Source organism: Schistocerca piceifrons, chromosome X (assembly GCF_021461385.2).
Source record: "Schistocerca piceifrons isolate TAMUIC-IGC-003096 chromosome X, iqSchPice1.1, whole genome shotgun sequence".
NCBI lineage: Eukaryota > Metazoa > Arthropoda > Insecta > Orthoptera > Acrididae > Schistocerca > Schistocerca piceifrons.
This window is the reverse complement of record NC_060149.1, coordinates 421,142,918-421,169,328: the sequence shown is the minus strand read 5'-3', so window position 1 is coordinate 421,169,328 and position 26,411 is coordinate 421,142,918. Positions and strand designations below refer to the sequence as shown.

The 26,411-nt window shown below is 37.1% G+C and overlaps 1 protein-coding gene across 1 annotated transcript in view; it reads right to left on the bottom strand.

Annotated features, from left to right (window-relative positions):
- Nucleotides 1-10,789: 10,789 nt before the first annotated feature.
- The window catches only part of LOC124721579 (cyclin-dependent kinase 10), a 110,731-nt gene continuing 95,109 nt past the window's right edge, over nt 10,790-26,411 (bottom strand). The window contains exons 7-9 of the mRNA XM_047246623.1: nt 25,462-25,908; nt 15,592-15,764; nt 10,790-10,930 (exon numbers count right to left, since the gene is read on the bottom strand). Of these exons, the coding sequence (XP_047102579.1) occupies nt 10,895-10,930; nt 15,592-15,764; nt 25,462-25,908 (656 nt within the window). The 3' untranslated portion in view covers nt 10,790-10,894. The remainder of the gene's footprint in view (nt 10,931-15,591; nt 15,765-25,461; nt 25,909-26,411) is intronic.

The window sequence follows — 26,411 nt, the reverse complement described above, 5'->3', positions numbered from 1 at the left end:
GTTTGTTGTTAAAGTAAGAGGTGAACCAATTGTGAGTTTTTCCCGTATTCCATAATGGTCCAACATCTGGAATAATATGTCATCAACACAATCAAATGCCTTAGTTAAATCAAAAAATATGCCTAGCATTTGAAACCTTTTGTTTAGCTCATCCAGTACCTCACAGAGAAAAGAGTATATAGCATTTTAATTTGTTTAGCTACTTCTAAAGACGAACTGTACATTTGATAGCAATGATCAATAATAACTTTAGCAAACACTGATGGCATAGAAACAGGTCTAAAATTGTCTACATTATCCCTTTCTCCCTTTTTATAAAGTGGCTTTACTACTGACTAATTGTTCAGGAAACTGACCATTCCTAAAGGAAAAATTACAAATATGGCTAAGTACAGGACTAACATGTGCAGCACAGTATTTTAATATTCTGCTAAGTATTTCATCATATCCATGAGTCCTTAGTCTTCAATGATATAATTATTGACTCAATCTCACTCTTGTCAGTATCACAGAGGAGTATTTCAGACATCAATCTCAAAAAGGCATTTTCCAAGAGAGTTATATGATTCCCTGTAGGAACTAATTTTTTTATTTAATTCACCAGCAATGCTGAGAAAATGATTGTTAAATACTGTACATATATCTGTTTTATCAGTAACAGAAACATTTTTATTACGAACTGACTTTCTATCATCGACCTCAGACATTTTTCCTTTGATTGCATAACACTAGAAAAATCTGCGTATCAATCACACTCAAATAATACACTAAAGATGGAAACCTACAACAGCACCACCATATTTAAAATAAAAATTAGTTTCTATACATGTGTCCCCTCCACGTTTTTGTTTTTACATTACTCAGACTGTGTGTGATGATAAATTATATTTTTCAAGCTCCGTTACAATCTTGGAACATGACAGACAATGACTGTTGTCTCAATAGTCTTAAATAACCAATTTTCATAAAAAATTATCTGCAAGAGCACAATACTTTATATTTTTTGTTAGAAGCCTATCAACTGCATTTAAAATTCAATCACTCTGCACTAAATATCATTTACCCTTAATCCACACAAATGAGAGTGTTACAAAAGTCAACAGTTTTCTGGATATTGGCTTTTACTTTCCACTCATTATCACACAACAAGGTGAGTACTCGGCATTGTCCAGATACTTAGTTATTCCAGTATTCTATTAGTCCATCTCCTTCTCCCCCCTCTCTCTCCACCTCCTCCTGCCCCCACTCTCTTCCACATCCTCCTCCACCCTGTCTCTGTCCACCTCCTTCACCCCCTTCTCTCTGTTCATTTTCTGCCCCCCCCCCTCTCTCTCTCTCTCTCTCTCTCTCTCTCTCTCTCTCTCTCTCTCTCTCTCTCTCTCTCTCCCCCCCCCCTTCCTCCTCTGTAAATCTCCTCCTCCTCACCCCTTGTAAGTCCAACTCCCCCTCACTCAGCTCTTTCACAATTTCCTCCTCCCCCCTTCCTTATCTCCTGCACCCCTTCCCTCTGTCCCTCTCCTCCTCTTTCCTCTCTTTGTCCACTTCCTCCTCCTCCTCCTTCTCCCCCCTCTGTCCATCTTCCCTTCCTCTGTCCATTTCCTGCTGTACCCTTTCCCTGTCCATTTCTCCCAGTCCCTCTCTCCGTCCACCTTCTCCTCCTCCCACTTCTCTCCACATTATAACCCCCACCCCAAAAGGAAGTCGCTAGTTCATACCCCCACAGTATTTCTTTCCAGATAGTAAGTAATGTATGCACCAAGTTTGGTTGAAACCAATCCAGGGGTTTAGGAGGACCTTTTATCCATAGCTTCACCCACATACGCACTTGTCACACATATTTAACATATGTTACTCATTTTTGTACCTCTAGCGAATTTTGTCCCACAGTTCCAGCTAAATATTTATGATAACATATATCCTGAATTACATGCGGTACAATGATACAATTTTGCTGGCACATCCAGTGGCATATGTAGATACCATTTTCCAATTGTGTTGTGAATAGAGTTAGAAATACAGAAATAATAAATTAAAATGCCACACATGATACAAGTTTCACTGTAAGCAGTAAACTTTTTTCCTTTCATCATTTTGCAGGGAGTGTAGGCAAAAAAATGTTTGACATAATGTGTAAAGTTTGTAGCAAGCCACTAAGTGCTCTTAATTCTCAAATACTGGATGAATATATTCTGGCTATTTGCACATCATGGGCTACAATACTTTTTCACTCCCACCCCCACTCTTACTCCTTTGAGAGGGAGGTGGTTCTTACCCCCACAGTGGCTGTTAACAGATAGTAAGCGATATATATACCAAGTTTGATTGAAATCAATCCAGTGTTTTACGAAGAGATGTGGAAAACACACACACACACACACACACACACACACACACACACACACACACACACACACAGAATATGTACACTTTTATAAAATGTTTGGAAGTGGAACATATCTGTAATAATGTTTTGATAATTTATAATAGTGAGAAGTATACTTCCACTATAGAACTGTAAAATTTTCTTAGGAAAGCTGCAGCAATATATATTACCAAATGGCGAACCCGGTTCACAGTCCCAGTTGCAGGCTGCCTAAATAACAGTTTCCAGGGGGACAACAAAGATTTGACTTTCAGAATTCCATATAATTATTGACCAAATTTAAAAAGTTAAAATACTGTCTTAATCTACCAGTTAAGAAGTATGAACTCATGTCAAAAGTTTAACAGTTAGACAAGTATTACAGCTATAAACTGGCAGCTTAATTTGTGGCATGCCAATTACCCAGACTATGTTCATCCAGTATTTGAGAATGACACTATTTAGTGATTTCCAAACAATTTTATACACAATTTGCAACCTTTATGAAACTTTTTATTGCTGATACACTCCACAAAATGATGGAAGGAAGAACGATCATCACTTATTACATTTTTATTGTTTATTGAGTTCTACTTTAGCATCTGGCATGACTCTTTATTTATTACTTCTTGACTACTCTTTCAAAGTGAAAAAAATTTGCAGTGTGTCCACATGTACCACTGAACGTACCTGCACAATTATATCATTGTATGACACGTATTTAAGGACCTATGATGTCAAACATTGGTATGTGTGAAAAACCAGCTTTTGTTTAAGATGGAGTACCCATTACCCTGACTATAATCATCCAGTGTTTCATAATGATAGCATTTAGGAATTTCCAATAAACTTTGAACACAATTAGAGTTTTGCATCTTGAGCCATTAAGGTTTTATATGCTTAACACCACATATTTAACTCATTTATAAAGTAATGAGACACTTGAAGTTGTTTTAGATATGGAAGTTTGATTTTTTAAAGAATTGAGGGTGGGGGGGGGGGGGGGTGTTTGCTGGTAGTATATATTACACAGTGACTAATATTTTGGAACTGTTGTTGCCTGTCATCAATTTTCCAGTGTATTTCTGTAAACAATTTTGTTGCTACCTCATTGGACTAATGTCAGATAGTGCACAACATTTCATTTACAATGAAACTATACAGAAGTACATGTGCACAAAAAAGCAGTGGCAAGTACAAGATTCCATGTCTTGGAACATGGAACTATGAAATTGCGGGTAAATGCAGATGACACTCTTCATGTTATTGCATTTACTTATTCCAGTGCAATACATAATACTTTCTTCCTAAAGGTGACAATGCTCAGTGACACAGTACTGGTCTCATCAATGAATTCCTTCAGCAGCAAACAGTTCACAGGAAGGAATAAAGAACTCAGTCTCTCGAGATTCTTTCGAAAGAGCAGGTGTAGCATCCACCTCAGGTGGTGAATTGCTGCTCAAGGTAATCACACTCAATATTGCCATAACTTGAGCTATGGCGAACTAATGCAATTATTTTGCTCATTTTAAACATGATCAAAATTGTAAATTTTTTTTCTTTAGAACTGTTTTCATGTTCAGTGTATGTACTATCATGGATCTACACTTTATTTAATTAAGTTTAATTGTATATGGCTGACAAGAAACTCCATTAATATTTTTGTGATTTTTTTCCTTTGACTTTTGGATATCTGAATATACAGGGAGACAGCTTAAATGTTTATTCTGTTAAACTGATGTTAGTCCAAGCAAAGGAAGTTATTTTGGTACATGAATAATAAACAATGAAACTATGTTTATGAAAGCAATTTACCCAGACAGTTAGAAGAGTGACATTACATTGTTCTTTTGGAGAGGTTATAAGTGTTCACTTTCTGACCTCTTAAGGGTTTTGTCTTGCAGTTTAATTGACTATAATGACTACTTGTGTATTGCACCTGTGTTTTTCTGGATAATGTCCAAACAGAAAGGAAGTGAGAAGGTATAACTAATTATTTTGTGGTAATTTCCATGATTACTTTACTCAAGTGGCTTCTCAATTGGTCCCATAAGGTTGTGTTGACCACATTAATTACATTTCTATCACAGAAGAATCTGTAGTGATCTGCAGAAGTTGAAGCCATGACTGTCAGGCCAACAGCCCAAAACACTAACTACTAGAAGACATCTGAAAACTCATGCAAGCAGATTGCCTATTTCTCACAAAATTGCATGGGCCATTTTTAAATTATAGACATCCCTGTACAATGTCTGGGATAACATCCTCTTTCCTGACTCATTAAAATAGGACAGGGTGGTCTGTACGAGTGTGATCACCCTTTTTAAAAAAAAAACACGCGGATAAACAGAAAGTTACAGTAATACAGAACAAGATGGGGAAGGGGGGTAACCTGTAAGGCTACGTTACCAATATGGCAACAATTTTGGAAGCCACTGTCTTGGATGCAACATGACTTGCAAATGGAAAGGTGGTTTGTGACATATCAAACAGATAATGAAATTCAGATGAAAAACAATGGTGCCTTTCATTGGAGCAAAGCTTTATTCATTCTTGAATTATGTTACATTTTGTTTAGCACAAGGAAAATGCTAGTGATAAAATACTAACAATACCAGCTGAACTTCAGCACAAGCATCCACAATCCACTCCCTCAGATGAGCAAGGTTTCTGATCTTCAGTGCATACGCAACTGTCTTCACCTGCCCGCAAAGATAGAACTCTAATAGACAAACTCACTCCATTGGACTTCTGTAGCCTATCCATCCCTGGTGAAACTGGATATCCCGGTGCACCAAGAAATGCAATGAGGAGAGGAACCATCATGCTAAAAGGAAGCTGGAATTAGCCTATCTTCAGGCATCAGTGACAGCAGGACATCTTTTTCCAACAACTGCAAATAACTAGCTACTGTTAGTGTAACCTGAATGAAGGGGAGCCATGTACTGAAGGTTGACATCTGACCAGTGACTGTGACTCTCTTTTTTTACTATCCATTCCCATATAAATTAGCTTCATCCATAAACAGTATGGCATATGTGAAATGATGGTTTTCATCCAACTTGTATGTCACCCATTCCATAAACTGAACCCGATGACCTGAAACATTTTTGATGAGATGCAGCATTTGCCATTTGTAGGGATACCACTTCTGTTTGGGCAAAATTCTCATTATTGATGTACGGCCAGCACAGTTTGCTGCAAGATGTGGTGAGTACTGAGCTCAGAGCTTTTACTGGATGATGCCAGAACATCAGTTGATGTTGCTTCATCTATAACCATTTTTCATTTTTCAGCTTTAAATTTTCCAGTAACAGAGCCTGTTTCACAGAATTTTGCATGAAATTTCATCACTGCAGGTATTGGTTGGTCTGTCTGGGTGGTGCTGGTTGAAATCCTCTGTGATAATACAAGTGCTCCTCTCTCCCGATATCAGGAGTGTCTCTCCCATCTCATACCACTTGACTTGTTTTGTTTCAGAAGAGTGATGCCACACTTATGGACTACCCTGCATGTTACATTTTCAATTTTAATCTAACGATGTTGGCAGACAATATGGTGCTCAAGATTTCTTCCATCATATCATCTGCCCTTGTTGACTAAAATTTCAGTCATGAAAAATGTTTCACAATAGTGTAATTTGAACTACCATAGTGAAGCTATATTGATCTGGTGAGTGTTGTAAGGTATACACATGCACTGAATCAGATATTACCAAATTTTGTTACTTTTTTGTGCATAGATAAGACAATGCAAGAGAAATTCATACAATACAAATTTTCTTTTGGTCCATCATCATTCCACATGCTATATTCAAAGTAACTGTTACAAACCATCTCAATTTGATGACTTGAATGAACTAGATGAAATAATCTGATGTTTGTTTAGCTTTTTCTGTCATGTGTTGGTGACTTAAAACCACACAACATAATCCAAAGCATGTGAAATCATTTAATAAGTTATTTCTCGTAAGACAAATCCAATGCTGATAATCCTGACTATTGCATAATATATCCAAATCTAGAAAGTTCTTCTACAAGCCTCTTACAAGATGACCCAGTGGCTTATATATCACCTGTTAAGAGACCTGTAGATGAAGACTTATTAATGTTCCAATTTCCATGTTTATATTATGTAAATGTTCCCACAATTATAACTCTGAAATATCCCATATATCTACACTATTTATTGTTAAAAATTTGATTGGAAATTCAGCACATGTGATTTAATTGAAAAAATGTCAACAGATTAAAATTATTTTTTAGTTTGTTTCTCGATTTTCAAGGTACTTTGAGAAATAAATAAATTTAGGATAAAAGAGTGCAATGGTAAATTCTCAATTTTATTCCAATCTCATTTTCCTTTTCTTTTCACAATCTGAAGCCCAGCAAGATACACAGTATTAATGAGCAGCACCAACAAAAGTGACCACAAATAGAGTCTTCACTTTTATTGGAGTTATTCAGAAGAGTAGAGTTTGTAGATCATGTTTCACTTGTATAATCACAACCAACAATACACTATGTGCTCATCTCAAAGTCATTGCTGAGAGGCATTGTGAATTTATACAGAATACTCATTAACAATTTGGGATCAGGGAATGCATCTCACCATCTCTATAATGCAATCTGAATGCCACTGACAAAGTTATTTTCCATGTCAAAAATTCAAACTAACTAACCCCTGTGGTCAAATGCCACTACTAAACCATTTATAGTGACTTTTCTCACAGAGGAGATCTACACCCACTTCAATTGAAGTTGACTTGTTGTCTTGTCATGAAGAAATAAAACATTCAAATGTTGTTATATTTACATAAACTACATATGAAAATTACTTAAAAGACACTAAATAAGTTATAACAATATAGTGCTGATGAGCTCTGAAGTTTCTACACCATCACAAATATGGGAAAGCATTGTCTATGTATTGACATTTTAATAGCTCAAAATGTAACACGTGGTATATATAATGGAAATAGACATTATCTGGAGAAATACGAGTTAGTTTTTCACTTATTTAAAACTCATCTCACTCTGTGTTAAATTGAAACTTTGGTACACTGGAGAGTCAAACCCTGTGTTTAGCTCAATTATTGTTAATAGATATGCTGACCAGTGCTTACATTCAGGAAGTGCAACTTCTAATATTGTCAAGAGATACACTTAAAACAGAAGACAGTCCATTTTAGTTTTAGAACATCAGCTCTCTTCTTTCTTCTGGGATGAAAGAGGAATGATTGATTGTGGGTAGGAAAAGAAAGACCAGGGGCTAGGAGGGGAGAGGGGGGGGGGGGGGATGGAGAAAGTAGGACACTCAGTCAGTTCCTGTATCATTAGCTAAAGAAAGAAGATGGCAGATATTGGTGGCCCCATTTCATCCCATTTAACAATCTTTACATGAAAATACTTCCACTATCTATCTAAATGGTGCTCAGTTGGCAAATAGAATGTACTGCCTCATGTGATAGCAGTATGTGTCACACACAATATGCACCATGAGCCATCAATCCAGACACCCTTTCTTCAGGTTCTGAACACCCAATGGACATATTGCTACACCCATGCTCATCTCTGAGTCATAAATTCTGAATCCGATAATGAAGAGTTGATTCTGGATGGTATGATCATTCACTGGTTGCTGTTCTCCAGCACTGAATTGGTGAGTGATTTACTACCGTGACCCATCTATCCAATGATACAATTTGCAGTAGTCAATGGCAAGTGTTATCATCAAGACATAGCTGCCCATGTCAGTCCACAATAAATGTAGCAGTTTTGCCAAAAGTTATGTCAGTCAGATATTTAACAAGGCTTTGCATAGCCATTCCACATACATTTATAATTGGAGAGCAAGGTCTGGGGTTTTCTGGTTGCAATAAACAGTTCTTAATGAGTAATAGGGAAAGCAGTGAGTGGGAAAAAAAGCATCAATGTACAACACTATGAGCTGTGATAGATTTTGCCATTCTGGAAGATATCAGTAAAATGACCTTTCTTACCTTCATACAATTAATTAATAATCTTTTGTCTCTCTGTCCAGCCACTCTACGAACTGTTAAATGCTGTAATTTGTCTGGGCAAGTGCTCAAAGAATACCTGGCAGAATGCACTCAATAAAAATTACATACTCTGGCTCTACAATAAGAAGGCCAAGTAAGTGATACACATACCGAGTCCAGTCCATAGGATTTTGTTTTTCTTCAACTGTTACCAAGTACTACCATACATGCTAACCCACATATACAAAAACTCAAGATTTCTTGTCATTCTTCAAGGTGCCAATTTAAGATAGTTTCACTAGGTGTGCATGAAGTACGCTGCAGTAACCTGCTATCCACCCCACTGGAATACAGCATGCTCATACTTCAAATAAAAGTATGACTTTTGTTCATACAGAAGATCTGAAGAGAGAAAATGGCAGGGAGGAGGGGAAGAAGGAGGGGGAGGGGTAGTACATGAAAGAGGGGAGGGAGAAGAGACAAGGCAGGGATGGAAAGCAGAACAACCCATCAGAGGCTTCTGACATCAGTTCTTATTTAAGGTAGGGGTATGGTGAGGATTGGATGCCCAGTGACATGCCATGAGCCAAGTTGTGCCAGCAGAACACTGTTTCTCTGAGTAGCAGTCAACACTACAATTCTGAAAATATGATTATAGCTAAACTGTTGTCCAAGAACACCTTTTTGGTAAATCATTTAACTTGATGTTAAAAACTCTATAAAACCTACGGTATCTACAATGAATTTAATTTTTTTAACTGTAACTTTCTGTACTTGCGAAAAAAAGAATTACTGCATATGTGGTGTGTTTTCATTGTTAACTGCAAATGATGCAATGCAGCTTTCATGTTCAGTCCTTAAACATTTCATTTCCTCTGATGTTTTTGTGTTTCCTTTCCCAGATGAAGGGCTCTACTGGGCTTATATATGTCAATGTGAGGTTACATCTTTAGTATCCACTTTCTGTATCTTTTTTTCCAAATGTACTTTTATTGTTCACTCTTCTTCCATGTGTAGCTTATAGCCTAATATGAGATAATTTCACTTTTAAATGGCTCTGAGCACTATGGGACTTAACATCTGAGGTCATCAGTCCCCTAAAACTTAGAACTACTTAAACCTAACTAATGTAAGGACATCACACACATCCATGCCCGAGGCAGGATTCGAACCTGCGACCGTAGCAGTCGCGTGGTTCCGGACTGAAGCGGCTACAACTGCTCAGCCACAGCGGCCGCCATTTAAGTTTCCACAGCCAATCAGTGACACAAAAAGAACAATCCCAGCATCCTCGTGGATTAATTTAGAATAAGAAAAAGTTTACAACAAGAAGCTTGGACCAGTGTTTTGCAGTATTTACTCAGCACCCCATTCTCAATCACCTTCATCAATTGTGCACTGCAAAATCATTACTTACTATTGAAGTTATGATCATTGTCCCGTAAGCACAAAGAATAACTGAACCATTTATGGCAAGTAACTTTTACAATGGACTGGAACTGCATCTTACTTGTGTAGAATGGTAATGAATCTGGAAATGCTTCACAACTGATAAATATATATGGGAATTTGACATACATTCTAAACTCCTTCCCCCCTTTCTCTGGCCGTCTCCTTCTCACCCCTTTATCCACTTCGTCCTGCTCCCCTCCTCTACCTGTGCATCATCTCATCATATCTTCTCCCCTCTCTCCACTCATCCCCCCCCCCCCCCCCCAAAAAAAAAACTGTCTTCTTAACCCTCTCTCTAACCTTGAGCCTTCTTTATAGCAATTACAAATGAACAATTTGTCTAATGGTTTACACGACCTCCTATCATAGTTGAAATTGACAGTGAGAAAATAACTGAAACCACATATTTTCACAGTACAGCTCAGTTTGTTCCTCATAGCTGGTTTTAACAGAAAACCTGTACATTTCTGTTTTAAAAAAACATACAGCCTATGACTCTCTGAATGTTTATTAGTGTGTCGTGTAAAAATCTGAAGTAAATTCGTAAACAACTTTTCGAGATTTTCGGTAGCGACTTGTCTTTATAAAATAGTATAGATTACTTGGTGCTTGATGCTGATATTAATCACTTTCAAATGACACCTTTTTTAACAGGTTACACATTGGATATGGAAACACTAGATATCAGTCAGATGATTATAATTATAGCAAAAAAACACATTCTTTTCTGCACACTTGAAAACAAGGATCCTTTACTATGTTCACTGAGAAATAAGAAAGTTAAGTGTGATAACTGCTGCTAGGGAATGTAATATGCAGTGGCTGCAGATAAAAGTAAAAATTTCTTAGGTCAAACTCTTTCAATAAAGTAACTAAGAAATACTCCTTGAAAATTTTAAACACTCAAATAAGTTTCAAATAAAAAGATGTAGCCATACCATTCATTCGTATGTATCAAAATTAATATGACAATATAGTATGCCCACTCTTTAAAACATAGCTTTATTCAGTCTGAGCAAGGAAGAATTTTATTTAACAAAATACTCAATTGCATTCTGATTAAAGTCAACTGTCGCACATCACTCAATTCGCCTCTTCTTCACCAATGAACCAAGCTGGAACAGAACAAATATTATGTATAAATGACAAAATTTTGCTTTAGACAGGAAACAAAACACACACAATACCCCCCCCCCCCCTCTCTCTCTCTCTCTCTCTCTCTCTCTCTCTCTCTCTCTCTCTCTCTCTCTCTCTCTCTCTCTCTCTCTCTCCCCCCCCCCCCTCCTCCCTGTCCCTCTCTAAAAGTTATTAAAGATGTTCTTAGACTAAAAATGCTTAAAACACAAATACAACAAAGTTAATATACCAAAATTTCTAACAGAGAGTAAATATAATATGTTTGGACAGTTTTCTTCTGGTAAAAATGTTGAATGACTCTTTGTTATTCTAGACAAATACTATACTGAAAAGGGAAAATGATGCTGTAGTATCACAAGCAATATACAAAAAATTAATAGCGAAATAGAAGTTCAGCAATGAGAATATTATTAATTATTTGAAAACTGTACATGACTGACATTAATCCTAATTTACTCGCAAGTGCTTTCATGTCTATAATTCCAAGACACATCCCAAAACAAATACAACTGTGTTTTTGTGTCATCATAAGATGTATTTTTATCTAAAGACATGTTGTGGTGACATCTGAATGAATTACTATTAGAGAGCAACCAATACATATAGTGGTTGTGTCACCAACCATGCTCGTGAATCTGAATAACAAACCTACGTTATTACAACGTAAGTGATTAAAGCATATAAACAAACAATTTCAAGATATGTTATCATTAAGCAAAACAAGATACAAAGAAACAAGTTTCCCGTATGCTGTGTGAGCTAATACAGAGCAACATAACTTGATACAGTTTTATGCCATTTGGGCAGCACTTAAAAATTGCAAAGAGATTATCATGAAGATACCACAAAAATTAAGCAACTTAAATTTCAAGTATGGTTCAACATGACATTGAAGTGTTTATCCAGAAATTATCTACAGAGTAGAAACAGGAATTAGTTCCACAGTGGCAAATCTACATCCTCTTGACAAGGGGTATCCATCAACAACAAATATTAATTCCATAAAAATGAGATTCCTTTCTGTGTAATTTACTACAGTGGAACTTTTCACTACAAAGGTATGCTGAAAAGTGATGTATCCCAATTTTTTATTGTTCTCAACCCTGTTTGAGGTATCATATGTCATGTGTATCACTTGGTCGACTGAAAGCAAAAATTCAAATAGTTCATCTACACTCGGACGGCCTTTTCGTTCACCATGACAGTTCCAGACTACACAGGAGGACTGTGACATCTGCAAAAACCTGACGCATTAAGTTGTCATTGATTATCCACCATACAGTCTTGATTTGGCCCTATCCAATTTTCATCTGTTTCCAAAACTGAAAGAACACCTTTGAGGACTTCACTTCAATAGTGATGAAGTGGCAGAAATAGAGGTGAGCTGGTGAATCCATCAACAAAGTCAAACATTCTACAGTGACAGTACCAACAAACTAGTATCTTGTTGGAAGAAATGTATTTGTTGTCAGAGTAGCTGTGTTGAGAAATAAATGTACCGAAATGAAGAATAAAGGTGTAGAATGTTAACATCGTTTGTTTTATTTAAACAGCTTTAAACATTTTCACATAAAAAATTCGTAGCATACCCTCATATGTAATAATCTGGTCAGGTAGAGTATATTAATGGTCTATGGAATGTAAAAAATGACAATATGTCTGAAACATCAATTTAAATGAAATTACAGTGCTCATCATGAAATTAGGTATGTCAAGGTCACATTGCCTGCCTACTAGAGTGAGACGGCACACTGGACTTGCATTTGGGAGTATGACAATTCAAATCCTTGTCTGGCTGGCCAAATTTAAGTGTACCATGATTTCCTTATACTGCTCGAGGCAAATACCGCAACGGTTGCTTTGCAATGGCACAGTCCATTTCCCTCCCCATCCATGAAACGATCTGATCTTTTCCTTCATCTTATCTTACAGAAACTCACATATGCAATCTCCCTTATACTTTCATTTTTCATCTTTTTCTTTTTGTTAGTATATAATAGATTTTGTATATCACCCTTTTTTTTTGGTGGTGGTGGGGGGCTATCTTGTTCCGTATCATTCCTCTCACACTCCCATCAGCTTCCCTTACACATTCACGTATCACTTTGTTATTATTTTCACGTCCCTGGTTTTATGCTCCACAGCTATTTTAAACCTCCAACTGGTTTTAACTGTTCCCCATATAATGTCATTTTTACTACATATAGGTCTATCCTTTTTTCTCACTGTAGCAACTCACTCACACTTCTTTGGATTACATTTTAGGCCATACACTTGGACAACCTTTTCCAAAAACCCACTCACTCTTGTGCTTCCTCCTTCTCATTGTTCCTCCCCTTCATCAAATCATCAACAAATGACACTGCTGTCATCCTGTCTTTTCTCTCTCCTGCCATCTGTGCCATTGTAACATAAAACAACACTATGAAAATCAACGAAGATATTGGACTTTCTTGTTTCAAACTACTTCTCTGCTTTGCCATCTTTTTCTCCATCTTCCCACTCTCACACAACTGGCATACTTCTTTCGGCTTTTACAGTCATCCTGTACATCCCTTTCCTTCTTAGTGCCTCCAAAAATCACTTCTGAACACTATGTACTATGTTTCTTTAAATACAGGAAGATCAACAGCAGATCTCTCAAATCGTGTTTCTGCAGCTGTCTCACAGCAAATGGGAGATCTACTTTGGACCTTCCTGGCCAGAAGCTATACTTTCCTTATTTCAGCTGCTTTTCCATTTCTCTCGAAATTCACATCTTTGGAATCTTCTCAAAAATTTTTGCAGAGTGGCATAAAAGGTAACATTGCTACAGTTTTTGAAATCATTTTAGTTTCTATTCTTAAAGACTGTCTTCTGGAGTAATCATTTCCTTCCACAGAGCCTTCACAACTTGATATAACATTGCATCCCCAAATCATCTGCTGCTCTGATTGTCTGCGCATTCACTTAATCTAAACCTGCTACCTTTCCTCTTTTCATGTTTTTCTATGCAATTTAAATCTTTTTCCATTTCACTCTCTATATATATCTATCTTTGTCTGTTGTTCCACATGGATTCAGCAGATTATCAAAATGTGTCCTCCACAGCTCTTTAAGATCATCCTCTGTCTTTATCTCATTCCCATCTTCACCAATCAATTTTACACTTTCAGCTATTATGATCATTCCATACAGTGTTTTTTTCTTTCCTTTACTAATTCAATCATCATAGTCTGTTTTTCCTCTCCCTATCCTCTGTGATCAATTTTTGTGCCTCCCTATTTCTGAATTCTTACCCTTCTTCAAAATTGCACCATGGTATCTCCTTAAATCTCCTATTACTGTTCCTTATACACACTTCCTCTGCAGTTTCTACCAGTGTGTTCTTAAAGTTCCTCCATTCTTCTTCCACATCCCACCTAGTGGGATTTTGTTTCTCATTTTTCTATGATAATATCCTTCAGCTCTGCTTCTTTAACTTCTATACCTTTACATGCCTTTCTTGACCATCTGTTCACTCTCGCTCCTTTATTTTTCTAATGTTCATTACTAACAGCCAATAGTCACCAAACCTGCAATGGTTTTATAGTGATATCTGCTATGTTACTCAACATTCATCACCTGCAAACATATAATCAGTTACTAGCTATTTAGCCTCATCATTACTATGCCACATAACCTCTCTTATCAAATGAGTTTCCAACCTTCAACCAATTTGGTCTTTACCATTCTCAAATTTCTTCCTCTTTCAATAAATCTCTCCAAACTATAAGCATATCCACTTCATTGTTGGTGTACTCCTCACTGGCTATTATGTACAGTCTACACCTATTTCTCAGTTCACACCTTCCTTCACCTCTCAAACTTGTTTCTGGTATCTAGTTTCTGTCTTTCCATAATTTCAACAAGGTCTTCAACTTTCCCTTTTAAAGTTTTTACATTTAATTTTCCAAATCATAAACTACATCTATTGCTATGTAGTTAACCTTTAGATGCATTTTAGATTCTGAGGCTTGTAACATTTTTGAAAGCTCCTTGGATATCCTCTGTTGGCTTGCTAGGCCTATTGCAGTTTCATTCTGATTTTCCTGCCCTTCTCAGGTTTTCTGTATGACCTTTACAGTTGATCACAGGCCACAGGTCCCCACTGTACTTCACCACAACATGGAATCTCCTACTTCATACTGTTGCAGTCAACATGCAAAAGTACACAACTGTGTACTTTACTTCATTAGAACTAACCAATGAGAATCTGGCATCTTCTACAATACAATATGCTGTTTCTGCATTTATCCTTTCCACAGTTCACAAGTTTTGCTCTAAACGGAGAACGTTCTCAAACATGTTTGCAATTTACAAAAAGAGAAGACTTGGTCTGTTTCCAAGATGTTTCTTTTACCTGAATTAAATCAATGAAGTTGCTGACAAACTGATATACATGTGTAGATGGACAGTAAAATGAAAATCTTCCAAAATGTGCAACCAGCCTTTAACCATTACACTATTTTGCTAGACGATAAATTTTGAATAAAATATTGACATTTAATAGAGAAAAATCACTTTTTTTCTTTCCTTAGAAATATTAAATACTTAAATATGTCCACAAATTCATTTAACAAAGACCTCAAATGAAATAATAGCACTTTCTGATACTTACCAGATCTGAAATTGCTGGCAAATGAAGTGAGCAATCTGCTGCTTTTGATGGATCAGATGGGTCTTGTGCACTGTTTCCAGCAGCTGCTGAACCCGAAGATGGATTTTCACCTGGCTTTCCAGGCTTAAGATTCCGGTGTTGTGGGAATGTTGGCATCAGTTTTGGGTCACATGCTACAACAAACAAGAAAAAATATAAAATCACTTTCAGTTGGATAATATGTGCAAATCAGGAAAGAAGGACTAGTGCTCTTATCTTGCGTAAAGGTAAACAGTTCTTAGCAAGTGTATATAGACACATTTTCTCAATCTCATGTTTATTATCCAATTATGGTAACTAATCACACACTAGGGAGTAGTGAAAGTGGAAAGTGAGAATGGTAGGTCAGTTCTCGAATCCCTCAACTTTCCTCCATTTCTAAGTCCTAATGACAAGCCTTTTGCCTAGTCCAACTTGGTCTTTGACTCTGAGCTTACACTGTTGCCACAATCTCATTTCTACTGTGAGCACCACCCAGATAAAGTAAGAAGCAACAATTACTAAATGAACATCTGTCATTAACATAGTTTGTGTGGCAATACAGCACTTCATTCATACTGCTCCTGACACGGCTTTGCAATTTTGTTGCTAACCACTAGCCAAAATTTGCTCATGTGTGCACTGCATGAATGTGAGCGAGCGAGCGAGTGAGAGAGAGAGAGAGAGAGAGAGAGAGAGAGAGAGAGAGAGAGAGAGAGAGAGAGAGTCAAGACAGCAGGGATTGTTTGCCATTTTTGTTTTTCAGTTAAGGTGCCCGAGTTTCACGGCACACACAGACAAACAAAGGGGTCATATAAAATGTATACAAATTTATTCGCAACCTTAAAGACAATGCCAGAAGAGACTACATCTTATTGGCACCATAGACTGCAACAAGAAAGGTGTGTGTGTGTGTGTGTGTAGTCTTTCACTGGGAACAGTGCAGAGAATATTTACAGAAGCATAGGCAATGCAAACCTGTGGTCCAGAAATCAAGTTTCAACCTCTGAGAAAAGATATTGGTGGAGGAAAAACTGCCAATGATTTGGATGATTTCCAGAAAGACATTGTTCATCGTAATGTAATGGAATATTATGACAGTAGCAAGTATCCTGCAAGGAAAATGCTAGCAGATGCTTTCAAAGAAGGACCGTCGTTCAAATGGAAGAATTCTGAAATCTTTGCGATTTAGGTACAGAACATGGATCAATGGAAGACAAAATTATGATTGAGAGATCTAACACTGGAACAGCTATAGCTACTTTTATGAGATAAATGCACCACACACCAGGAAAGAAAATCATCAAAGCCCAATTATTTACCCTCAATGAGAGCTGGTTCAATCAGATTCATGCCAGAAACCACGTACGTCAAGATTCGAAAGGCAGAGGTGCACTGAAAGTATTGAGTGGCAAAGGAAACAAACTCTGTCATGCAGGATCATCTGAATATGGCATTATCCAAAGTGTGAAGATAATATTTACATCCTTCAAATCCACTGATTATCATGAAGAAATGAACAGTGACGCATTTAAATGCAAGTTTTTAGATTTAGCATGTGGTTCAGAAGAGGATTGTGCAATTGTCACTGATAATGGCAATTATTATTCAAGAAGAAAATTCCTAATTCAAGTACAAAGAAGGAATAAACTGCATACTGGCTATAAGATAAAGGTATTTCAATTTCAGCCCGCTACAGAAAAGTGGAGATGTTAGAAGAACTCTGGAGCGACAGGCACTTTTATAATCAATATGAACTTCACAGCTCTGTACCATGTCCAATGCAGCCTGTTAGAAAATGTATGGGACCTGGTGAAAGCAAAGCCACATACAAAAACTGTAAGTTCAGAATGAAAGAAGTGCACAATTTACTTGAGGAAGCAATTGATGATGTCATGGTGGAAGGCTGGATTAAGTGTGTATACCACACTGAAAATCTGCATGAAAATGATTTTCTGAAGGAAGGCACACAAGAAAATTGTAGGGAAAGCATTGTCACTGCTTCAAATGACTCCTCAGATAGCAAGTCTTCAGAAGAGGACATTTAGAACTGCAATAACTTGTATTAAATGTTGTTTTCTTGTTCCTTACCCTCCCCAAAGCTGAGGACACTGTTCCCTCTCTCTGTTCTCTTTGCTCTTGTCTTCCCTTTCCTTGGCAGAGCAGCTAATATGTGTATACCACCTGTCCTGGCATGTTTGTTGATATTACTTGTTGGGAACACAAGACTAGCGTTTTCTGTTTTGCACCAGGGTCACAACTATCATTCAAAGCTAAGAATACTTTGTTCACATAACCATATAGCTTTATAACTTAACAGATGAGTAGTAATAACATATTTGGCTATAACACATCTTCTAGAGCACATGAGAATACATTACTGAAGAGGCTGCTGTTTAGAAGTATTTTCTGAACATTTGCTTGGCATATGGTTTCAAAGCCATGATAAATTGTTTAAAATAGGCAACTGTCTGCTTCTGATTATAAAACCTTTATTGCTATGTACTATCTGCCATGTCAGATATCACATGATTTTCAAGTGAGTACACTGAGCATACATGTGGCAGACAGCATTGTCTGATGGCACAGTTTGCTGGGTTCAGCTCAAGATGAGTGGGCCACAGGCATCTGGCTTGTGGTGACTGAAGCATATGGTGAGAACAAGAGTGTAGGAAGTGCACAGGAAAGGTGGATGGGGTGCCGTCTACACTTGCACCTTCAGCCACCATGTTTGCTGCTTCCTGGTAAAGTAGGTGTATCTTGTATTTAATTTTTCCTCAATATCTCAAGTTACCCAAACTTCCTCTCTTTTCAATTTTTTTTACACTCATGACTGACATACAAATTAATGAAAGGCAGTTTGGAAAAAACAGTGCTAAGTGACTCTCTTATTGAGCTATCAGTTGTGGTCTACAAGACACTGTAGGTCACGACTGGTAGTACAATAAAGAGATTCGCTTAGCAGCCATCGGACACTCTCTCTCTCTCTCTCTCTCTCTCTCTCTCTCTCTCTCTCTCTCTCTCTCTCTCTCTCTCTTCCAGCACAACTTCATAAAGTAACTTACAGCTGTGGAGCATCGCCATAAATTTTTTTCTGTAACATGTAACTTTTTGCACCTATCACCTTTACTTTAAAAGTATCAACTGCTTTCAATTTGTTAACACATTTCTCCTTCAGTTGACAAGCAAGCAGTATCATGCAGATGACAAGGTGGATGTATCCATATTTGTGTGTCAACATTGCAAAATTAACCACATAAATAAAAATTTATATCGAATGACACACAGAGAACAGCAGAGAACTGCACTTTCATTGCATGACTAAGGTACCACTTCCCACTATCAGCTTAGACATGTGAGAAATTATTTGTTTTAAACGTACAGTATATCCCCACATTCCCAGAATTAACGTTTTCCTGGCGTTTATGACATTTTTTATCGGTCCCGTCAAATTTCCTATGCCCACAATGTTAATTTGCACCTGATTTTGCGTCAAAATATTTATAATTTTCCTGTGATTTACGCAATTCGAAAATATGTTTCTGGTGAAAGTATGATGCTAGCATAATGTTGGCCGTCCAGTAGTGTTTACAAATATTAAGTGGTTAAGTTTCTTTACACCAGGGCACTCTATTCAGAGGATTTGAATGGGTAAATGAGTAAAAGTTGTAACAATTTGTGCTATATCTCCCTCCACTGCCTAGCTCTACATGGCGTCGTGGCTGATGGGAGTAACTAGGTTCGTTCAAATGAAGATATCACAACCATTTTCAAACTGTCTCTACTGCGCAAATGCAGTTTCGTGATTGTTGTGATCATCATGACACCTTTGTCAAATCATATTTAGCGTGTTTCGGCGTATGGCCACGTGGATTGCTAGTTGGCACCATCATTAACTTTGTGTTGCTCAAATGTTTTTAATGCAAACACAGCATTGGTTATTTATTATATTCATGCTGAGCAAAATGTGTTCCGAGAATTTATTCTCATTGCCAAGTGCAGTATTTACATACATATTTTTTGAATTGTTACACAAACAATGTGAGTGAAAGTGTGAGTGTGTGTGTGTGTGTGTGTGTGTGTGCGTGTGTGTGTGTGTGTGGTTTTTTAGTAATGGTTCAAAAGTAAATGATGACGTCTAACATTTATATACACAGTGCACGAGACGCAGAATAACACCTATTCAAACACTGTACGAAATACTTATTTATATATTTGCACTTGACAACGAGAAAAAATTCTCGAAACACGTCGTGCTAAGCTTGAAAAAATACGTAACTAGTGCAGTACTTCATTATTTAAATAATGAATGACAGCTGCAGGCTTTTCAAAAACATCGATTATGATGTTTGAAATTAAGTCAAACGTTATCAATTCCAGTTACATCAGCGGTTTTTGTTAGATAGTAAACCTTGATTAGATAATAAAGAAGTCCCTGACAAGTCTTTTGATGTCTGTTATGTACATACATCATAAATAAAGTGCAAGGGGGTATCCTATATGTAACTCTTACAGCTTAAAACATTATTTTCCACATTCTACATTTTCCCGCATTTTGCACAATTTTTTTTAAGTCCCCTGAAAAGTGTAAAAGCGGGGTTTCACTGTATCACTCTCTCTTGCAATAGGATATTTATGCACAGCACCAAATAGCATCACCAAAGACCAACCAAATGATGTATCGATGTTAAAACTCTACCCATTTTATCCTGTCCCCTACCTGTATTTTCCTACATCACGGGCAACACAGGTCCACTCAGAGATTCTTTTCCCCTATTTCTTTCTGCTGTTACAGTTGCACTGCATTATGGATCATATGCTTTGTTATGTGGTAATAAACCATTCATGAAATCATATTCTACTAATGTAAGGGGTGGAATGCAACATGCACAATAATTCTATGAATGGCATGTGTGTTCCATGTGATAACTGTCTGTGCATTACATTTATGATATATAGATATGGAGAATCATTTTTGAATCTATTTTAAAAGATATGAAAAACCACCTAAACACAATATTCAGATTGTCTGGTACAGAATACCAATGGTACATCAATTTGATTCACGGAACTTTTAGAAGTATCCTCTAAGAGAATGGATTACAATTTTGTCAGTCAAATCTTTTAATAAAGTATCATCAAAAGCTAAATTTCCGACCAGATAAATTATCAATAGCACCAGGCGGCGGCAGGTCCAGGTGTACCCGACTTTAACACTCAAATGAATTATAGTAATGCAATCAAAAAAGAAGCGTGTGTAGAGTATAAAAGTGAATTCTCGAAATTTAGTGAACGCATTTCAAGTTTACATTTCGTTATTGATGGTCTAAGAAGAGAAAACCACAGCCTGAAGCTCGAAAATGTACAACTAAGAACAAAGGTAAACATGCTTTTACTCCAACAAGATAAAATGGATAAATCGACGGAATGGAGGAAAGTCAACAACAAATGCAGATCACCGGGCACTAATACTTCACAAACAGTAAGTGACACAAACTTGGTGGACATAAATAAATTTGCTCCTAGTAACAGTGTATCAGTGACTGGCGCAGAATCAAAACTAAAATCGGGTGTTAAAGTCCCTAAAAGTGAAAATTATCACAAGGAAGTTTCATTTGATAAGCCAAAGCCTATATCTTCACCAAATGAACGTTCGAGTTCTGACAACTACAAACTTTCTGCTCCAAATAAATCTATCAAACGTGTACACATTTTTGCGGACAGTCATGGTAGAGGCTTAGCAGATATTGTAAAAAGCAATCTTAGCAATGCTGAAGTGTGTGGAATAGTGAAACCTGGTGCAAAAATCGAGGAAGTATTATCGGGTTGCGATCCTGAGAACGTTAAAAACGACTATGTGATAATAATCGGTGGTGCAAACAATGTAGCCTGTAATGAAGGCCACGATGTGATACAAACACTGGAAAAGAATTTCTCAGCGCTAAATCGCTCCAAGTTATTTGTTGTAAACACCCCGAAAAGACACGACTTGGAACCACAGTCATGTGTCAACGAAGCTATCTCACAAACAAACTATAAATTGACAAAGACTTGAAATCGCTTTAATAACAGTTGTGTTGTCGATGTAAGCACTTTTAGAAGAGAGTTGTTTACAAAACATGGTATGCACCTAAACCGGGCAGGAAAGAGAGCATTAGGTATTCTCCTAAAAGCAGCAATGACAGAACAACTCAACTCTACGAGATGCACTTTGTATAAACAAACTACAATAGACAAATGGATTTCAAAAAAACAGGACAAGAGTGCATTCATGAACTCGACAGTTAAGAATAATTTTTTAGGCAAAACCCTGTAACAGCCTCTGTAACGTATCAACTTGCAATCTTGCACCAAAATATTAGAGGCCTGTTTAATAAGCTAAACGAACTCTCAGTCAATGTGCAAGACAATGAAAGCATAGATCACGCCCATGTACTATGCTTCACTGAGCATCACGCCTGCTCAGGGATGGAAAGGCTGGTAATACCTGACTACAACCTGACGTCTTCATACTGCAGAAACCAAAGGAAAAGTGGTGGTGTTGCAATTTTTGTTAAGAACAGTATCAATTGCAAAGAAATGTATGTTCAAAATTTTTGTTTAGAGCAACATTTTGAATCTTGTACCATCGAAATTTCTGTAAGTAATTCCACCCTATTAATTGTGGCAATTTATAGAGCACCTTCAGGAAATCTTGACATCTTTTTGAAGCAGCTCGATTTGCTTTTACTGCACTTATTCAACTATAAAAGAGATGTTGTACTACTTGGAGATTTCAACATAAACTTTCTTACACATAGTAGTGGGAAGACAGACCTAGAAAATCTGATGTACACCTACAACCTTCTGCCAGTGGTCAATTTTCCCACCAGAGTAACTTCATATTCAAGCACACTAATTGACAACATTTTTGTAGACCAAGAGAAACTGGGCAGTATCAGTGTTAGTAAAATAATAAATGGTCTTTCTGACCATGATGGTCGAAGACTTATCATCAAAAATATAAATGTTTGTCAGAATAAAACTGAGCCAACGCGGAAGGTATTCAGGCCCATAAATGTACTAACAATCAAAACATTCAAATCATGCCTCCATAATGTAAATTGGAGTCACATATATTCCGAAACAGATGTAAATTCCAAGTATAACCTGTTTAGTAAAGAAATTGCATCAATATTTGAAACCTCCTTCCCAAAAAACGTTTATAGGAATGTACCAAAAGAAAACACAAAAAAAACACGGATAACAAATGGGATTAGGACACCTTGCAAGGAAAAAAGAATTTTGTACATAACAGCAAAAGAATCAGGAAACCCCAGTCAAATAAATCATTATAAAAAAGTATTGTAAAACTTTGAGTAAGGTAATCAAACTTTCAAAAGGCATATATTTTAGATCCAAAATCAACCAATCCAGTAATAAAATTAAAGCAATCTGGGACATAATAAGGAGCGAGACTGGTAGGAACAGTGCCAGTAAACCAGTAGACATTGTACTAAACATTGATGACAATACTGTAAGCAACCAAGAGACTATTGCGAATGCATTCAATGACTACTTCATAAGTGCTGCAGAGCAAACAGGTTGCAGTGGATCCTTAGAAAGTGCCATGGATCTGCTGAAGCACAGTTTTCCCATTCCAGTGAGCGAGATAAGGACATCCCCCATAACCAGATATGAAATTATAAACCATTGCCTCATTAAAATGTAAGGGATCATCTGGTGTAGATAATATCTCCAGTAAGCTGCTAAAAACCTGCTCTGACCAATTAAGCAAAGTATTAGCCCATATATTTAATGCCTCTATGTGCCAGGGTGTTTTCCCAGAGGGCATGAAACTTGCTACAGTGAAGCCTCTCCACAAAAAGAGAGACACAACGCAAGTCTCAAACTATTGACCAATCTCCCTCCTGTCCACTTTCGCTAAAGTCCTTGAGAAACTACTGCACTCCAGAATTGTAAGGCACCTAGAAAACTTTGGCATCATAAGTGATAGACAGTTCGGTTTCCGGAAAAGTATGTCCACAACTGAGGCCATATTTTCTTTCACAAATGATATACTGGAATCCCTAAATAATAAAATGAAGGCAGTTGGAATATTTTGTGATCTGTCCAAAGCCTTCGATTGTGTGGACCACAAAATACTCCTCAACAAAGCACGCCACTATGGGATCACTGGGGCACTGGGAAGCTGGCTAAAATCCTACCTCCAAAACAGGAAGCAGAAGGTAATTCTCAATGGGAGCAATAAAGAGGGAGAGGTAGTAGAGTCAGACTGGAGCACTGTACTCCATGGAGTACCCCAGGGATCTGTCCTTGGTCCGTTGCTGTTTCTGATATAAGTAAATGACCTACCTTTTTCATGCAATACATGCAAGTTCATCATGTTTGCTGACGACACCAGCATTTTGATTAGTAACAAACAGCTCACTGATATAGAGGTTGATGCCAACAAATTACTTACAGTACTATTAACCTGGTTCCAAGTGAACTCGCTCACAGTAAACCTGAGCAAAACAAATTATATCCATTTCAGCCTTGACCACAAACTCCCCCAGGAGATTACTGTTTCAAATAACAATAAGCAGATAGAAAGGGTACACTGCACCAAATTCTTAGGCCTCCACATAGACAGTAGGCTCAACTGGGACCACCATGTCCTCGAGACTGTAAAAAGGCTGTCCTCAGCAATTTTTGCCATTAGGACAATCTCACAATTTGGAGACATAAATGTCACGAAGTCCACATACTTTGCATACTTCCACTCCATTATGTGTTATGGCATCATCTTCTGGGGAAATTCACCCTCAGCTAAAAAAAATCTTCCTCATGCAGAAAAAAGTAGTCCGTATAATGTGCAGAGTACCCCCGAGAACCTCCTGCCGTACGCTCTTTAAAAAACTTGGAATACTTTCCACAACCTGCCAGTACATTTTTTCCCTAATGAGTTTCTTGGTTGACAATCCTGCCCACTATGAAACCAATGAAAGCTTTCATTATCACAATACAAGAAAGAAGGCTGACCTCCACTTTGAACTAAAAAAGTTTAACTCGGGTACAGAAAGGAGTGCATTACTCCAGTGTCAAAATATTTAACTTATTACCGAGCTATATAAAAATTCTACATAGTAACAGTGCATCATTCAAAAACAATCTAAAGACATATTTAATCGAGAAAACGTTTTACTCACTTGATGAATACTTCAACAGAGAAAAGTAGTCTTTGTATGTATTTATATTTACTGTTGTTTGTTTATGTTCTTTTTGTTCCTATTTGTAACCATATACTTACTGTGACAAATAGGCTTTTGCAATGTGATAAACTTTGCATAATGTATTATTCCTACGACTTTATTTTAGTTCATTATTATTTTTGCAAGTCTTATGTAATTTATGTCTAGTTCTGCTCTTGTAAACTAATTGATACCATGGTCTGTGAACATATATTACTCAGTCTGCTGGTAAAGTAGTGTAGTCACTCCTCATGTTGGACAACAAAACTCTTACTCACAGTGGTTATGTTACTCTCTTTCACTTTCCTTGTGCTACATGCAGATATGCAAAGAAGCATTATCTATAGAGAGCAGTATTTGGCAGACATAAAGCCAAAAAGTAAAATATCTGAAGACAAAGCTCATGTTTTTAAAAGAGAAAGCCATTTGCTTCATAAACATGAAAAATTATAAAATATTCTGTTACATATATTTCTTTGTTGTAGTGAAACCAAAATTAATGCATTTGAAATTAAAAATAAAACACTGAGTCATTTTGGTTAAAAAGCTGTCAATATTTACTTGTATGAATTAAGGATGTTTAATGCCCCATAAAGCAAATTAAAAAACAAATACTTACGAAGTGGTGCTTCCTTGAAGTAAGAGCTCTGTAGACACTCTTCAGCTGTAGCTCTTTTTTTGGGATCATACATGAAAAGGAAGTTTAGTAACCTTAGCCCGGCAGCAGAAAGCCATGGAAACCTCTGCTTTAAATTATTATAGGGCTGCTGCTTCAAAGTAAAGCTCTGTAGAGCTGGAAGAGAGGAGAACTCTGGCCAAATGGCATCAGAAGGTGTTCCCAAAAGATCCACAATAAGCTCAAGCTGGCCAAGTTCTGAACGCCCAGGCAGTAATGGTCGATGGCCCAATAGTTCACCTAATATACAGCCTGCTGCCCACATATCCACAGAAGTAGTTTGTGTGCGGGCCTGTAGCAACAACTCTGGTGCACGATACCACAGTGTTACCACACGAGGGGTCATTGGTCGCAAAGGTAATCCAAACCATCGTGCTAGTCCAAAATCAGCTAAAAGGAGACAGAGAGAGAAACACTGTCATGAAAGGATATATTATTAATGAAACACCATATCATCACATTAGCTGATACAGTTTATATAATCCATTTAAGAAACCTAAAAATTATGAACATTTATAGTTTTATGTTTTTAGTAATGGTTTGAAAGTAAATGACGACGTCGAACATTCATATACACTGAATAAATCAGTGTACTTTTCACATTGTAGTAATATTTCAATATTCTGCAGAAGCAGGCAGTCTGCCCTGTCAGTCAACTATGAATGTTTAGGTAAAAGGAAATGTGAACCATAAATAACTTTAATCACGTACAATGATACTGTAAAAACTACCATAATTATACAAAAACGGAACAAATAAAGTATTTCTCATGATAAACTTAGCACAGAATAACAAAGATGTCTGAGCACTGAAAGATATTTTGGTGAGTGGAAGGTGGTGAAGATTAGACTCACTGAATAACATGGCAGGGAGGGAGGTGATGTGGGTTGTCT